The 16345-nt window shown below is 37.2% G+C and overlaps 1 protein-coding gene across 2 annotated transcripts; it reads left to right on the forward strand.

Moving 5' to 3' along the window:
• The first annotated feature begins 854 nt into the window (after positions 1–854).
• LOC18027113 (protein MOR1) lies at positions 855–15272 on the forward strand. 2 transcript variants are annotated; one of them, XM_006410664.2, is made up of 52 exons: positions 855–1180; positions 1364–1469; positions 1565–1688; positions 2378–2457; positions 2546–2723; positions 3020–3084; positions 3397–3479; positions 3575–3660; positions 3803–3916; positions 4218–4337; positions 4481–4583; positions 4745–4881; positions 5145–5210; positions 5354–5471; positions 5579–5616; positions 5902–5973; positions 6151–6255; positions 6351–6456; positions 6733–6845; positions 6943–7030; positions 7156–7256; positions 7336–7443; positions 7574–7679; positions 7779–7858; positions 7931–8074; positions 8150–8225; positions 8336–8460; positions 8552–8662; positions 8756–8905; positions 9007–9081; positions 9381–9459; positions 9544–9647; positions 9725–9826; positions 9917–9991; positions 10065–10160; positions 10274–10375; positions 10469–10570; positions 10700–10882; positions 10951–11062; positions 11194–11270; positions 11349–11428; positions 11647–11709; positions 11810–11936; positions 12270–12392; positions 12505–12582; positions 12670–12828; positions 12940–13098; positions 13504–13601; positions 13731–13887; positions 14155–14367; positions 14476–14547; positions 14641–15272. In XM_006410664.2, the coding sequence occupies exons 1-52, from the start codon at positions 1021–1023 to the stop codon at positions 15079–15081; spliced, it is 5940 nt and encodes a 1979-aa protein (XP_006410727.1). In that variant the 5' UTR covers positions 855–1020; the 3' UTR covers positions 15082–15272. The 2 variants fall into 2 exon arrangements, with proteins under 2 accessions (XP_006410727.1, XP_024016718.1); XM_024160950.1 differs by having other exon boundaries at positions 5585–5616.
• The last annotated feature ends 1073 nt before the right edge of the window (positions 15273–16345 follow it).

The raw sequence follows: 16345 nt of genomic DNA on the forward strand, positions 1-16345 counted from the left end.
AGAGAGGAAGAGAGAGGAAGAGAGAGGAAGAGAGAGAGAGTTTTGTTTTTCTTTTTTTTTTAATTAAACCAATAAACCAAAAACAAAAATTCAGCAATGCCACAATTACTTTTCATTAAGGACATAATAGGGTTTTCACTTCATTTATGGCACTGAGACTCTGTTGTGGCACTGAAGATTTTCTCCCTTCGTTTTATGGCATATTGGCCATTCTTTCAGACGAGTCAAGATGATGATGGCGGTGGAAGTAGAGTGTTTGCTAAAACGTGTCAAAATATGGGCCTGATAATCAAGAAAACGAGTCAAAATCGAGAAAAAGAGTTAGTGTTGATGGCAGTAACATATAATGGAGAAAACGAGTCAATATATGGGCCTGATAAAGCCCATAACTCTAATAAACCGGTTTTAGTGGCAACTTACAAACCGAATAAATAGTGTTTTTGAGATTTTAAATTAAAATCTTTCCAAATTTATCCTGGATACACTAAATAGTTTTTTTAGCATCTTATTAATTGATGATTATAAATTACAGATTTTAAATTCAGTGATCGATTAACATAAATTTTTTTTAGGTTTCGTATACTATGTGTTTTATGTGTTTAAGGCGATTGTATTTAATGAATTTTATGGCACAAAAAATAGGACAATTCTGTTTTTGTTCCCTAAAATAGTTTGAAAATGCCGATCTTTCCACGTGGAATTGAGAAAGAAAACGCTCGTTAAGTTTGAAAATTATCGCGCGTGCGTTCACATTCCAATAGCAGGGCGCGTGAAGTAATTTAAGAAGAAAATTACATCACTGATTTAAACGTAGAAACCAAAATTCCTCCACTCTCTCTCTCTCTCTGATAACGCTCCACCCTACTCTCCTTTTGTCCTTTCTCTCCTTCTCTCTCTTGCCGGCACTAAAAACACGAACAAAAAAAATTTGAAAAGAGAGAGAAAGCTGAGGGAGACCATACGAACAAGGCTGGTATAGATCGATAAGATCGATTTCGTCGGAGAGATTGATTTGTGAAAATGTCGGAGGAAGAGAAGTTATTGAAGGAGGCGAAGAAACTTCCATGGGAGGATCGGCTTGCGCACAAGAATTGGAAGGTTAGGAACGAGGCCAACGTCGACCTAGCTTCCGTCTGTGATTCTATTACCGATCCTAAGGACCCTCGTCTCCGCGATTTTGGTGGGTTTTTTTCTCACCTCGTGTTTTAGGGTTTTTAATTTTGAAGCTCAGATCTGATTGGGGCGGTCTATCTCGCTGCGGATCTGCTTTGAATTTGGATTTCGGAGCGGGAATGTGATGTGTCTAGGGTTCTATCAAGCTTTACTTTTGGTTGGATTTCTGATTTTTTTTTTTTTTTTGCAGGTCACTTGTTTAGGAAGACAGTGGCGGATTCCAATGCGCCGGTGCAAGAGAAGGGGCTCGATGCTTTGATTGCGTTTTTGAAGGCAGCTGACTCAGACGCTGGAAGGTATGTTGCTGTTTATTTTTAATGCTCTATATAATGTGCTTCGCGAGTCGTTCTTTGCATGTGAATAGTTAGTTAACTTGTTTCTGCTTTTGAAGGTACGCTAAGGAAGTTTGCGATGCTATTGCTGCCAAATGTCTCACGGGTCGGCCGAAGACTGTGCAGAAGGCGCAGGATGCTTTCTTGCTTTGGGTAGAACTAGAAGCCGTTGATGTTTTTCTGGTATGCCATTCATTCTTGCAACTCTGTAAGGCCTATCTAGATACGTACGCTTAAGTCTTAAACCCCTTCACTCTTATCTGATGCATAGACTGGTCTGGTGTATTAAAAACTGGATAGGTGAAGCTGACATAGAAATGAAAGTGCTTTATAACCCCGAATGCAACCATATACGGAGTGATGTAGGATATAGCATGTGACTCTGTTGCCAGTTTTGTGTTATGCTAGGTGTCTAATTTGAGAGAATAGGAAAGGGGCATTTTAAATAATTGACATTTCTCTTGACCATTCTGTATTTAAGGTCAAGAAATGGAATCTTCTCTGGTCTGTTCCAGTAATTAACTTTCTAGTTTTGAGTTGTTGTTACGGTGTCTTGATCTGTTATGGTCATTTTGACTCCGTTTGCCATAGATGGTACCTCTTTTTTGCTGAAGGAGATAGGAATCTGTATATCATCTTTTACCGTTGTTTTGAAGACGTCTACTTTAATTTTTTTGTTTTAAATACCCTTTCACACAGCAATTTTAAATTTACTGCCCTAGTAATAAGACCCCAGTTTAAGGTGATAACTCCACTTGATATCGTTTCAGTCATTCTGATTTTCAACTGTCAAGAAGATATTTAGTGGGAGTTGTGTCATTTATAGGAGAACATCATCCGTATACAAGTTAACAGATTTGGCATTATTGTAGGATACATTGGAGAAAGCTATAAAGAATAAAGTTGCGAAGGCTGTGGTACCTGCAGTAGACGTTATGTTTCAAGCTCTCAGGTCTGTTTTGAAGTCCTAGTTAGTTTTCTCCATTGGTTCTTGGAAGCTTTTGTCTGAATTAACCACACTATTTTGTTTTCTTTCGTAGTGAATTTGGATCAAAGGTTATTCCACCCAAAAGGATTTTAAAGATGCTTCCTGAACTTTTCGACCATCAAGATCAGAATGTCCGTGCATCTGCTAAAGGGGTGACTCTTGAGCTGTGCCGTTGGATTGGGAAAGACCCTGTAAAGTCTATATTGTTTGAGAAAATGAGGGATACAATGGTAAGATTATGTTGATCCGTAGATTTGTACCGTTGCGATGCTGCCAAGATGATATGAACTGGATTAAAATTGCATTTTTTTGTTTAGAGTTGGAAACCATGTTTCTTGTCATAACAGATAGAAGATAGACCCCATTGCAAATCAGAACCACGCCCTTGGCTGTTATACTGCCCGTCATTTAAAAATTTATTTGAGATTGTTTTCTTGAAGTTATGCACGAAATTCTATGGAAGAAGTTCTAGATACTCTTGTGCTCTTTTGCAAACGCTAATGTTTGATTTTACTGTTAATGTAAGAAAAAAGAGCTGGAGGCTGAGCTTGCCAATGTTTCAGCGGGTGCCAAGCCTAGTCGAAAGATAAGGTAACTACCATAAACTATAACAAATATTTTTTTAATCCTTTTTAATCCTTTTTTGCATATCTTGCATTGTTTTTGTTGGCACATGCATTTAAGACTTTGAAGGTAAAACCAGATCCAGTTTCACCTTTATGCAGCTTATGATTTGTGAATATTCAATTTGCTTTTGTCAAGCTTCTGGATTATTAAATCTATGTGCATTAGGAGTCTTCTTCGTTTCATGATCTTTTTGTATGCCTATTTTATAAGTTAAAACTACTAGCATGTATCTTGAAAAGCTGCAATTAAATTATTTCTCTGTATTTGGCTTTAAAGGTCTGAGCAAGACAAAGAACCAGAGGCAGAAGCTAGTTCTGATGCCGTGGGTGTTGGGCCCAGTGAAGAACCTGTTGCTGATGGTAAGTAGCTTGTACTTCAGTGACTTGTTTCTTTAATAAGTGATGTTGAGAAAGCTGCTTACTTTAACTCGTCTTTATCTACCCACTACTATCAGCGCCTCAGGAAATAGATGAGTATGATCTTATGGATCCTGTGGACATTTTGACACCTTTGGAAAAGTCTGGGTTCTGGGACGGAGTGGTGAGTTGTGGATTTTTAATGCCCCATTGTCATTTATATTATCGGTTGTTCTTTACTAAAAGAGCTTTTTATAAGATATTACTTACTTCCCATTTTGATTGCATGTGACACGTTACACAAACTACCTTTTTCTCTCTTTTAGAAAGCTACAAAGTGGTCAGAACGTAAGGAAGCTGTTGCAGAGCTAACAAAGCTTGCTTCCACTAAAAAAATTGCTCCTGGTGATTTTTCAGAAATTTGTCGGACCTTAAAGAAGGTAGTCAACTATCCACAAGAAGTTTAGGCAGCATTGATTATTATTTATATGTTATAATCTCTTTGTATGTTTTACTTTAGCTCCCTTAGAATATATCTAATTGGTGCTGATGCAGCCTACAAACATATGTTCTATGGATAATCTGAAGTTTGAAGTTCATTTTTTTTTTTTCAACCTTCAAATCGGCAAAATGTTTTCTAATTGCAGTTTAGTGTGTAGATGCTGCTGCTGCTAAGATTTAATCCTGCTTAACTATTTATAATTGCGACTTGATTGTATTTGTAAATCATTCCATTCGCAGCTTATCACGGATGTGAACTTAGCCGTAGCAGTGGAAGCTATTCAAGCTATTGGAAATCTTGCACGTGGTTTAAGGACACATTTCTCCGCTAGTTCACGGTTTATGCTACCTGTTTTACTTGTGAGTCTTGTAGAATCCGTTTATCCACAATTATTATTACAGGAAGAGACATTTAGTCTTTTGAGTATAAATAAGCTGAATGGGTTTTAAATTTTTAATCCAGCATTTGATACAAACTTGATGGCTTTTTATCCCTTGAACAGGAAAAACTGAAAGAGAAAAAGCCAACAGTCGCAGAGGCACTTACACAAACGCTACAAGCAATGTACAAAGCTGGGTGTTTGAATCTTGTTGACATTTTAGAAGGCAAGAGTCTGTTTAATCTTATATTGTTTTATGAAGCTCTATCGGTTTCTTAAGATTATTTTGTTTGATATTTTTATCATTAGTCAGATGTTTGGCGACCGATTTGTTTAAACGTCTATGGCTTTCTTCTGTTATCCAATTATCTTTGCTCTCTTTTGCAGATGTAAAGACGGCAGTGAAAAACAAAGTTCCACTTGTGCGTTCTTTAACTTTGAACTGGTTGACATTCTGCCTTGAAACAAGTAATAAGGCTCTTATTCTAAAGGCGCAGAAAGAATATGTCCCTTTATGTATGGAGGTTAGTATTTCTGTTCCTAATTTGCTCCTTAATTCTATTTAACTGAACAGGCATGGTACTATTAGATAGAAGCAAGTAGTTGCTGAATCATGCAAGCATAGCTAAATGCAACAACTTAGTGCTAAGAGGAAAAATAACGTATGTATGGTTGCAGTATTATTATTTGTTGGTGGTAGCGGAGCTAAATTTGATCGCAGTTATCATTTCTAAGTTTGAAAACAATAAATTATTTGAACTTATTTTAATTGATGCCTGGAATGTAGTGTCTCAATGATGGAACTCCTGATGTGAGGGATGCAGCATTTTCGGCTTTGGCTGCAATAGCGAAGGTATTAATTTTATATTGTGCTTTATAACGGCAACCTATTCTCATTCTCGTCTGTTGACTGTTGTACGTTGATGCTGGATAAATTACTTTTTTTCTTCATGTTTTACTATTCCTCGTATGGTTATTATCTTTTGGTGATGTCAGTCTGTAGGTATGAGACCTTTGGAAAGGTCGTTGGAAAAACTTGATGATGTTAGAAGAAAGAAACTTTCAGAAATGATTGCAAGCTCTGGTGGTGGTGAATCAGCTGGCACAAGCTCAGGTTTGCGGACTTTCTTTTCTACACAGCCTTTATGCTGAACATCAATTTTTTTTTTTTTTTTTGCCGGGTTTTTCCCATTCTAATTTGATGCTATTTTCATATGAAAGTGACAGTTCAGTCTTCAGTTGGGAGCACTGCCACAGGGGTACGCTCCTATTCAGATCTCCAGTGTTACATTTATATATATATATATAAGTATATATTTTTTTTTTCCTTTTGATGGGAGAAGGGTAGGCCATCTCGGATGTGGAGACGAGATATGTGACGTAGTTGGTATTAGATGTCTTGCCTTTCCCCATCTTGGTATTAGGTTGAATGGAGTTATACGTCTTGTATCTGTTCATGTAGTAATTCCTTTTTTTTTATTAATTTAATTTCGGTAATATGGACTGTCCACGTAATAGCTATACCACTCCATAATTTTATGCAGAACTCAGAAGCTTCCCTTGTAAGGAAATCAGCAGCAAGCATGTTGAGCGGGAAAAGACCTGCTGTTTCTGCTGTGAGTTTTATTTTGCCATTATTTGGTGTTTTCAGTTACTTGCAAACCTTTTCTTTTTCTCAATTCCACCAGCACTCGGACTTTAACCCCTGGTCAATAGCATTATGAAAAGATGGTGACGGGTGATAATTTTTTATTTAGTTGTCTAAATACATGTGGTCACTGACTTCTTTATAGCCTGCAAACAAAAAGGCTGGGGGTGCCAAATCAGGTGGAAGCAAAAAAGATGGCGCTGTTCGGAATGAAAGTTCAAAATCTGTTGAACCACCTGAAGATGTCGAGGTACATAAAAATATACTTAGAAATGGTTATGTGATTGACTGTCCTTTTGTCAGATTTTTATTGTGTTAACTTCTTATTCTTCTTTTCATTTTTAGCCTGCTGAGATGGGTCTTGAAGAGATTGAAAGCAGATTAGGTTCTCTTGTAAAGCCAGAAACTATTGCTCAGTTAAAGAGCTCTGTATGGAAAGAAAGACTTGAAGGTTTGTTGAAGGCCTAGAGGACTATTTTGATCTTAATGTTTTTCTTCTATCATTAGCGGTTACCTCCTTTTATGTTTATTTGCACTACGTATAGGATAAATCTATTTTACAAGGTTCCTGATTTTGATATCGAAGCTATATTTTCTTCTGCCTTGTATTTCCTTATATTAAAGCTGTACTAGCACGTGTCACAGTAGCTCTGTTTAGCAAATCGTTTATTTGCTTTTAAGTATTTATCAGTTTGGTGATTTTTTTTTTCATTATTTTGCCATGCAGCAACTTTGTCTTTGAAAGAAGAGATAGAAGGTCTACAAGAGTTAGACAAGTCGGTGGAAATCTTGGTCCGGTTGTTGTGTGCAGTTCCTGGTTGGAATGAGAAAAATGTGCAGGTATGTTTGTTATTCGATCTAAATATTTTTTGTTTGTATTTTATATTATAATCCCCTCAAAATTTAAAGTACATGACCATATTACTTGGAATATCAGGTTCAGCAACAGGTCATTGAAATCATCACTTACATTACTTCGACTGCGGTGAAATTTCCTAAGAAATGTGTCGTACTTTGCATTACGGGTTAGTATCATGTGAAGAAAATGCTACTTTCACATTTGATGAATGCGGTACTCTGATGTCAGTTCTATTTTTCTTAATAATTAGTTCCATGCTCATTTGCCTAAGTTTTCTATGTTAATTTGCAGGCACTAGTGAACGAGTTGCGGATATAAAGACGCGAGCCTCTGCTATGAAATGTCTTACTGCTTTCTGCGAAGCTGTTGGTCCTGGATTTGTTTTCGATAGGGTAAGTGCTGCTTTGGTCAATCTCTTTTGACGTTCACTTTGATTAGATCAGAATGATGATCTAGGGATTTTGTTTGTAGCTTTACAAAATCATGAAAGAGCACAAGAACCCCAAGGTTCTTAGTGAAGGCTTGTTATGGATGGTTTCGGCAGTTGATGACTTTGGCGTCTCACTTTTGAAACTAAAGGTTTTGATTTTTTTTCTATTTGACATTTCTAGGTCCTGCTTTCCCTAATAATTACTGATAGAACCCGAGATCTAATGGGTGTCAGTCAGATTCTTGACAAAGGAGAGTTTTTTTTCTGTCCATTTCACAGGATTTGATAGATTTTTGTAAGGATGTCGGGCTGCAATCTAGTGCAGCTGCCACCCGAAATGCGACAATCAAACTTTTGGGTGCTTTACACAAGTTTGTTGGTCCAGGTGGCTACTAATCCATTACACTGCTGCTTTGTGTAACTTGTGTTTGTTAGAAGAACATCTCTTGATAATCGAATGAAACGCTGTTATTTTTGTTTGCAGACATCAAGGGGTTTCTTAATGATGTCAAACCTGCACTTCTAAGTGCACTTGACACCGAGTATGAGAAAAACCCTTTTGAGGTACATTTGCGTGGATTGCCTTGATTGTTGGAACTCTTGTTTTTCTTGTTGTACTTATATTCTGTTCATCAGGGGACTGCTGCTCCAAAGAGAGCTGTTAAGACGTCAGTTTCAACATCAACTTCTGCTGGAGGGCTGGATAGCTTACCTAGAGAAGATATCAGTAGCAAGATTACCCCTAATCTTCTTAAGGGCTTTGAGAGTCCTGATTGGAAGGTGCTCTAAAAATTCTTCTGTGGAAATTTATTTTAAGCTATAGAGCTGAATATGGGTGTTTTAAAACTTTTGTAGATGCGTTTGGAGTCGATTGAAGCCGTCAATAAAATTCTGGAAGAATCTAATAAACGTATTCAACCAACTGGAACTGGTATAAAGTCATGATTCTTTCCATAATTCTCCTATAGTTTCGATTTGTCATTCCAACAATTAGTCGTGAATCCTTATTTTTGTCTGTACCATTTATGTCACGTTCCATAGGAGACCTATTTGGTGGTCTACGAGGACGACTGTTGGATAGTAACAAAAATCTTGTTATGCAAACACTGACTACCATTGGAGGTGTTGCATCAGCTATGGGACCAGCTGTCGAGAAGGCAAGCAAGGTTGGTGATACATGTCAAACATTGAAAATAATTTTACACTAATAAATCATTGCCTGCCAGTTTTACCAAATACTTGAGTGATTTACTTCAGGGGATTCTATCTGATGTTTTGAAATGTCTTGGTGACAACAAGAAGCACATGAGAGAGTGCACCTTGGCTTCTCTTGATTTGTGGCTTGGTGCTGTGCATCTCGACAAAATGGTTGGTTATAATTATTTCCTTTTGCATGCCTTTTGCTTGGTAATTTAATATCGTCAACTTAAATCTTTATTTATTTTTATTCTTTTAATGCAGATTCCTTACATTATAATAGTCCTAACAGATGGAAAAATGGGAGCAGAAGGACGTAAAGATCTTTTTGATTGGTTGACAAAACAACTTGCTGGTTTAAGTGACTTTGCTGATGCAATACATTTACTGAAACCTGCAAGCACCGCAATGATGGTAACTCATCTAAAATTGTTATACCGCCTCATCAGCTTCAAACAGTGATTACGTCTTTTTGCAATGATTGTAATCTGTTATGCTTCTGTGAATCTTTCCAGGACAAATCAGCAGATGTGCGAAAAGCAGCCGAAGGATGCATTTCTGAGGTCTTGAGAGTCAGTGGACAAGAAACGGTTGGTGTCATAAGCTTGTTTTATTCATGACTAGAATCCAAAATCTGATTAGAAGTGTGCATTTTTCTCAGACTTAAAAAGAATCGTAATGGTATCCAAAGTCTGGATTAGTTGTTCTATTCATGACTTGAACCCAATATCTGATTTTCTGTGCGCATGTTTCTCAGATATAGAAAAATCTTACAGATATCCAGTATCTGAGTAGTTATTCTATTCATGACTAGAACCCAATATCTGATTAGTTGTTTTATCCACGACTTGAACCCAATATCTGAATAGTTGTGTGCATTTTTTCTCAGATTGAAAAGAATCTCAAAGATATTCAAGGCCCAGCATTAGCTATTGTGCTTGAAAAAGTAAGACCAGGATTTGTTCAAGGTACCTCTCCATGACCTGGTTGTCTGGTTAACATATGTTCTACTCTCCGTTCCTTTTCTGTTCATACTAACGTCATGTTTTCAGAACCATTTGAATCATCAAAAGCTATGGGGGGGCCAGCGTCGAAAGGTGTTTCAAAGGTTTCAAAATCGACTTCTAATGGTACCATGAAGCAAGGAACCAGATCAGTAAGTTTCTGTCTCTTAACATATTTGTTTTTATGTACAATTTGTAATTGTCTGACTAGTTTTTTTTGTTTCTGAAGAGAGCCTTACCAACCAAGGGCTCAAGGCCAGATCAAATTACATCTGTCCATGATATAGCTATCCAGTCACAGGCTTTGCTAAATACTAAGGACTCCAATAAGGTGGGACGTGTTTTCCGATGGTTTTTAAAATATTTTCCACAGGTATTATGCAGGATGGTAAAAGATTGAATTTTTTTGTTTAATCTGCAGGAGGACAGGGAGAGAGTAGTGGTTCGTAGAACTAAATTTGAGGAGCTGCGACCAGAACAGATTCAGGATCTTGAGGTTAGTTTTCTAGAGGATTTAAATGACTTCTGCCTTACGACCATGTTATAACTAATGATGGGTGGTTGTGCAGAATGATATGATGAAATTTTTTAGGGAAGACTTGCAAAAACGGTTGTTGAGTCCAGACTTTAAGAAGCAAGTAGATGGGTTGGAAATCCTACAGAAGGTATCTATCTTATGTTAGAATGCGGACATCTTGTGATGGAACCTTGTTAATCTGATAGATCTTCTTATTTATTTTTCTTTAATGTGTTCTTCTTTCTTTCTTTCTCAATGCAGGCACTTCCATCTCTTTCGAAGGACATTATAGAAGTATTAGATATACTGCTCAGGTGGTTTGTGTTGCAATTTTGTAAATCCAACACGACCTGTCTGCTAAAGGTAATTTGTAATTGTTTCTTCTGCTATTGTTGTTCACGTTTGACACTGTTTTTATGCAATATTAATGGACTTTCATTTGCCTTGGGAGAATAGGTGCTTGAGTTTCTGCCAGAACTTTTCAACACATTGAAGGATGAGGAATACTGCTTGACAGAAGCAGAAGCTGCTATATTTTTGCCTTGTTTGGCGGAGAAGGTTAGGCATCTGATATTAGTCCACTTTTCTATGGCGTTGGCCTGTCTATCCATTACCTTTTATCTTGTCTCTTAGAAAAAAGTTTGGTGCTTCAGTGTCTTTATATTTAATTTCCTATCCTTGGAGCAGTTGGGGCATAACATTGAAAAAGTAAGGGAAAAAATGCGTGAGCTGATGAAGCAGATCATCCATACATATTCTGTAGCGAAAACATATCCCTATATTTTGGAAGGTTTGCGTTCCAAAAACAACCGTACAAGGATAGAGTGTACTGATCTCATCGGATATCTACTTGAGACTTGTGGAACTGAGGTAGTAGGACTTGACAAATTATTTGACATTTCTCTTCTGTTTGAATTCTAATATGTCTTTGTAAGCAGATAAGTGGTCTACTGAAATACTTGAATATGGTTGCAAGCTTGACGGCAGAAAGAGATGGTGAACTCAGAAAAGCTGCTCTGAACACCATGGCTACGGGTTATAAGATTCTTGGTAGGCATCAAATTCATACTTCTTTTGGCGTCTATGTTTTATAAAAAGTCGGGAACAAAATCATAATTCCGAAATGAATTACGCTCTTGGTTGTTGTTGCCCTTTTCTCACTGTTTGGCTTGTCATTGCAGGTGAGGATATCTGGCGGTATGTTGGGAAGCTCACAGATGCTCAAAAGAGTATGCTTGATGATAGATTTAAGTGGAAAGTAAGTCCAAAACATGAACTACTTTTCTGCCTTAGTCTTGTATTTGAGAGTTAGTTTTCATCAATTTCCCTGAATCAGATCAAAGAAATGGAGAAAAGAAGAGAAGGAAAACCTGGGGAGGCACGAGCAGCATTAAGACGTTCTGTTAGAGAAAACGGGTGCGTAATTTTATTGAAAATCTTGATATCACTTTGCATTTCATTGCCTTACCAGCATCAAGGGGTTCTGGTAAGATATCGCATAAATCCAAAGCCTAATGATGCATTGTAGAGTCACAAGTGTTTTTATGTTGGTTGTTTAGTAATTAGGAACATCAAGGATTCAAGAATTAAGGGTTTAGTATCTCTATTATATATCACTTTCTGTTTGTCTCCAGACCTGAAGTGGCAGAGCAAAGTGGTGACCTTTCTCAAATAGTCCCTGGTCCTTTATTTTCAAGGTAAATTTTTTCTATTGGTATCTGAAAGTTCTTTGAACATATACAAGTTTCTGGTGTTCATGCGGCCTCTATACACAACTTAATCTATTTGACCGCCCAGGCAAAGCTATGGTATTTCTGAACAAAATCTGGAGAGGAACCCAGTACCTCGGACAATAGCTGGAGTTAATGGCCCTACAGACTGGAATGAGGCTTTGGACATCATTATGTTTGGTTCTCCAGAGCAGGTATCTGGCTTGTCTGGCTTTGGACATCATTTTGATCTTAGTATAAATTGTTTGGTTTGTTATGGAATTTGTTTTTTCAGTTTCAGGGAATAAAAAAGTTTTGCTTTATTACCATTATAGTAGCTCAGTTATCTAGTCAGTAACAAAGCCTGACTTAAGGTTCTTAGTAGTTAGTATACGTGATATGTTTGATATGGTTGCGATGGGAGGTTTTATGATACTTACCACCTACATTTTTTTTTTCATTTGGAAACCTAGATGATGCATATTTGAAGGGATTCTGCAAGTGTTTGTTTGGTCTTTTATTTTTTTTTATTTTTTTTTGTGTGGCAGTCGGTTGAAGGGATGAAAGTTGTGTGTCATGAGTTGGCACAGGCTTCTAATGACCCAGAAGAGAGTGCAATTGATGAACTTGTGAAAGATGCAGATGGGCTTGTTTCATGCTTAGCAAATAAGGTTTGCCTAATAAACTTTCTTTACACTTACTTTTGTCATGAACAAACCACTTATATAAACATATATATATATATATATATATATATATATATATATATATATTTTCTGGTAGGTTGCCAAGACATTTGACGTCAGTTTAATGGGAGCTTCATCGAGGTCTTGTAAATATGTTTTGAACACACTTATGCAGGTAACACGGGTGATTTAATTCTTTTAGTGATGTTGCTCTTCCTCGTTGAGGTTTGTCTGTGAAGCTCACTAGTGTGTATTGTTGCAGACATTCCAAAATAAAAAGCTTGCCCATGCAGTTAAAGAAGGGACCCTAGAAAGCCTTATAACAGAGCTCTTGCTTTGGCTTTTGGATGAAAGAGTTCCACGTATGGAAGATGGCAGCCAACTTCTGAAAGCTTTGAATGTTTTGATGCTTAAGATCCTGGTTAGATATTCCTCCCAATGCTAAGGGTTTTCTTCATATGAGAGTATGGAATTCTCTAATGTGTAACTATGGAATTCTCTGATCCTCTTCATTTTTTGTTATTAAATTCAGGATAATGCAGATCGTACATCATCGTTCGTTGTCCTTATTAGCTTGCTACGTCCTCTAGATCCATCTAGATGGCCTTCACCTGCCACGGCTGAAGTTTATGCTGTCCGAAATCAGAAATTCTCTGATTTGGTAGTTAAATGCCTAATTAAACTTACAAAGGTAAAATCTCTATGAAAGGTTGTTGTAGGACAATCGTTGTTGGCATAACTTACGTAGCTTGTAAGTACCAGCCCCGCTGTTTATTTTTCCATTACGCGCCGCTCCTCCTTGCTCCGATCACAGTGTCATATAACTTTTTTTTGTTTTTTAATGTTAAGCTTTATTATATCAACAAAATTGGTTACAATCTAAACTACTTGTTCTGGTTTTAGTAAGAGAGAAATCAAAATAGGAACTTTTGTGAGACAGATACATATGTTACACTTGTTGCAAAGTAAAATTCTAGGAGAGAAGTGTTGGAATGTGGATCCTTAGGAGGACGCGAAATTAGTCCGTTCCGTAGAATTTGATCATGAGATATTCGTCATAAAGTTTGGTATCTGATAATTGCTTGTTCATGTTCAGCTCCTCCAAAGCACCATATATGAGGTTGATCTTGATCGACTTCTTCAGAGCATCCATGTATATCTGCAAGAGCTGGGAATGGAAGAGATCCGTAGGAGGTACATCTCCATAAATGAACTCTTATATCTTTTGCAACTCTTGGTCTGTTTTTTATGCGCAGGTTTCGTACTCAACGTTATCAATTCACTAATATTTTGTTCTCTGTTGATATATTTTCCAACACAAAGAGCTGGGGCAGATGATAAACCACTGAGGATGGTGAAAACTGTTCTACATGAACTTGTGAAGCTACGGGGAGCTGCAATAAAGGGACACTTGTCTCTTGTCCCTATTGACATGAGGCCACAACCCATCATTCTGGCTTATATCGATCTGAACCTTGAGGTAAATTCTCAGTCTTTTAGCTTCCTGTCCAGAATTTTTTAGCAAATGTGCTGAAGCGATGGTTTCTCACATAGCACATCTGGACGATCTGTTGCACTAAAAATCATATATTCGAGATGGTGAACTTGAAATATCATCTATCCTAAATTGCTTAATGAAATAATACATCCTCAAAAAAAGCATTTCCATATTGCAAGTGGATTTTAATGGGTTTCAAGAAATTCAGATGTCATCTATAGTAACTATTTAAATGCTTTTATCTTACAGACTTTAGCTGCAGCAAGAATGTTAACGGCAACAGGACCTGTAGGCCAAACCCATTGGACAGATTCAACAGCCAACAATCCCTCACCTCCCGCTAATTCTGCTGATGTTCAGTTGAAGCAAGAACTTGGGGCGATTTTCAAGAAAATCGGTGATAAACAAACTTCCACCATTGGTCTTTACGACCTCTACCACATCACTAAGTCGTATCCAAAGGTAATTAATATGTCTTTGGACTACAAGTCTCTCTTTCTCCTATTCTTCATCACCACACGACTATTCAAGCCAAATTGCATAAATGCAAACTCATTTCAATGCCTGTAGGTTGATATCTTTTCCCAACTTCAAAACGCTAGCGAAGCGTTTCGTACTTACATAAGAGACGGTTTAGCCCAGGTTTGTAACAAATCCACCTAGCTTCTACAATCATTTCCTGTAATTCTTTGAGTGTTTTGTCTTGAAAATTTGCAATCGGTTTTTTTTTTTAAGGTGGAGAAGAACGCAGCTGCGGGGAGAACGCCTTCAAGCCTACCGTTATCAACTCCTCCCCCTTCTTCATTAGCTCTTCCATCTCCTGATATTCCTTCCTTAGACGCAAAGCCTCTGATGAACCCTAAATCTGATTCATACACCGACGACCTCCGAGCCAGTAACATCAATCCTGGGACGCTAGACGCAATCAGAGAGAGGATGAGGACCATGCAACTGGCATCATCAGGAACCCTTGAGCCAGTAAGCAAACCGCTGATGCAAACAAACGAAAACATATCAATGGAGAACATATCAATGAACCAACAACAGACCGTTCCCCCGAGCCAAATGGGACCAGAGACTCCACATCCAGTGGTTCTCCCAATGGATGAGAAAGCATTGTCCGGTCTCCAGGCCCGAATGGAGAGGCTCAAAGGTGGCTCACTGGAACATATGTAGAAGAAACTTCAAATCTTTTGGAGTCCAAAGTTCTGAACTAAATTCGATGAAAAACCTATTCGCCATTTTTGTTACTTCTCTCCAGGGCTCTGTGTATGTTATGATTGATTGGAAAACATTGGCCCAGTGCCTAATATTAGTATAAAATACTTATAAAAGCTTATTTTCTTACAAAATATATTATACTGTAATTTGAAGTTCACTTTTAATTTTTTTTATTCATAAAAACATTAAAAAAAAATCTAATTAATATTGCTTGTAAATTTATGTTTTGTTATACAAATTTGCTTTCAACAAATTGATTATGGCAATAGCCATTTCTGATTTAGTGGTTGTTTGTATTAAGATTAATTGTATAATATGCTTAAGGAGAATTTGTATATTGTTAATTTGTTAGTGATCATAATCGTATTTCTACATAAAATTAGTTTTGAGTTTTTTTTTAAACAAGACAAAATATGATTCCTTCTATGTTAACATTTTATTTTCATTTGATGTGAATCATTGGATTGGTTACCTGTGACTCTGTGGTCGTTCTCAATAATTTCGTGCTCATCTTGGCCCTTATAGTTCTTCTGATCTAACGCAATTCTTCGTAATAGGTCTCAAACGATGATGAAAGAGAAGAATCTTTCAGTTTAACACCTAACGATTCATCACTTTCTAAAATGGGTAATCTTCTCTTTCTAGCTAGTGCTTTGTTATGTTGGATTATTATCAATCTGCATCTTCTTTCTACCAGATAAAAACCACATGTCTTGTAATTGTTAATGACTACTGGGATTTCAATCCACGACATGATTTGTTGTTGCAAATGATTCTAAATTGCGCAAGCTAACTCACTTTGCTATCTTTTTTCTAAGACCACAAGAAGGAGAAATGTCTCTGGCTTCTCTCGCAGAACTTTGTGAAGATGTTTCTTTGCTCTGGGGTAAGTGAATATCTTGACTTACTGTCTCTCTTTGGCTTCTTTAAACCCTATGAACCGAAGAAGCGGGTATTTGGAAGAGATTTCACAAACTTGAACTTGACAACAAAGAGAAACAAAACAGATTAATTGTTCATCAAACCACACAAGCAAATTGGATATAAGAAATATGATGCACTGAGCAAGAAACGAAACCAGCTGCAAAGAGCTATGTGTTTGGCCCATTCTCACCAACAGGTGCATCTAAGAGGAAGAACGATGTCGGAACCAAAAAAATAACTTTAGGTTACAAGATCTCGAGGCCCTTGCTTCTACCTACAGACCACAGTATTGTAA

Source organism: Eutrema salsugineum, unplaced genomic scaffold, assembly GCF_000478725.1.
Source record: "Eutrema salsugineum unplaced genomic scaffold, Eutsalg1_0 scaffold_10, whole genome shotgun sequence".
In the NCBI taxonomy this organism is placed as follows: domain Eukaryota; kingdom Viridiplantae; phylum Streptophyta; class Magnoliopsida; order Brassicales; family Brassicaceae; genus Eutrema; species Eutrema salsugineum.

What these genes read in the sequence shown, in the direction of transcription:
- LOC18027113 (XM_006410664.2), top strand. Translation starts at nt 1,021, where the DNA reads ATGTCGGAGGAAGAGAAGTTATTGAAGGAGGCGAAGAAACTTCCATGG. An exon ending in TTGAGAGTCCTGATTGGAAG is followed by an intron (nt 8,075 to 8,149) that starts GTGCTCTAAAAA and finishes AAACTTTTGTAG; the next exon opens with ATGCGTTTGGAGTCGATTGA. An exon ending in TAAGAGACGGTTTAGCCCAG is followed by an intron (nt 14,548 to 14,640) that starts GTTTGTAACAAA and finishes TTTTTTTTTAAG; the next exon opens with GTGGAGAAGAACGCAGCTGC.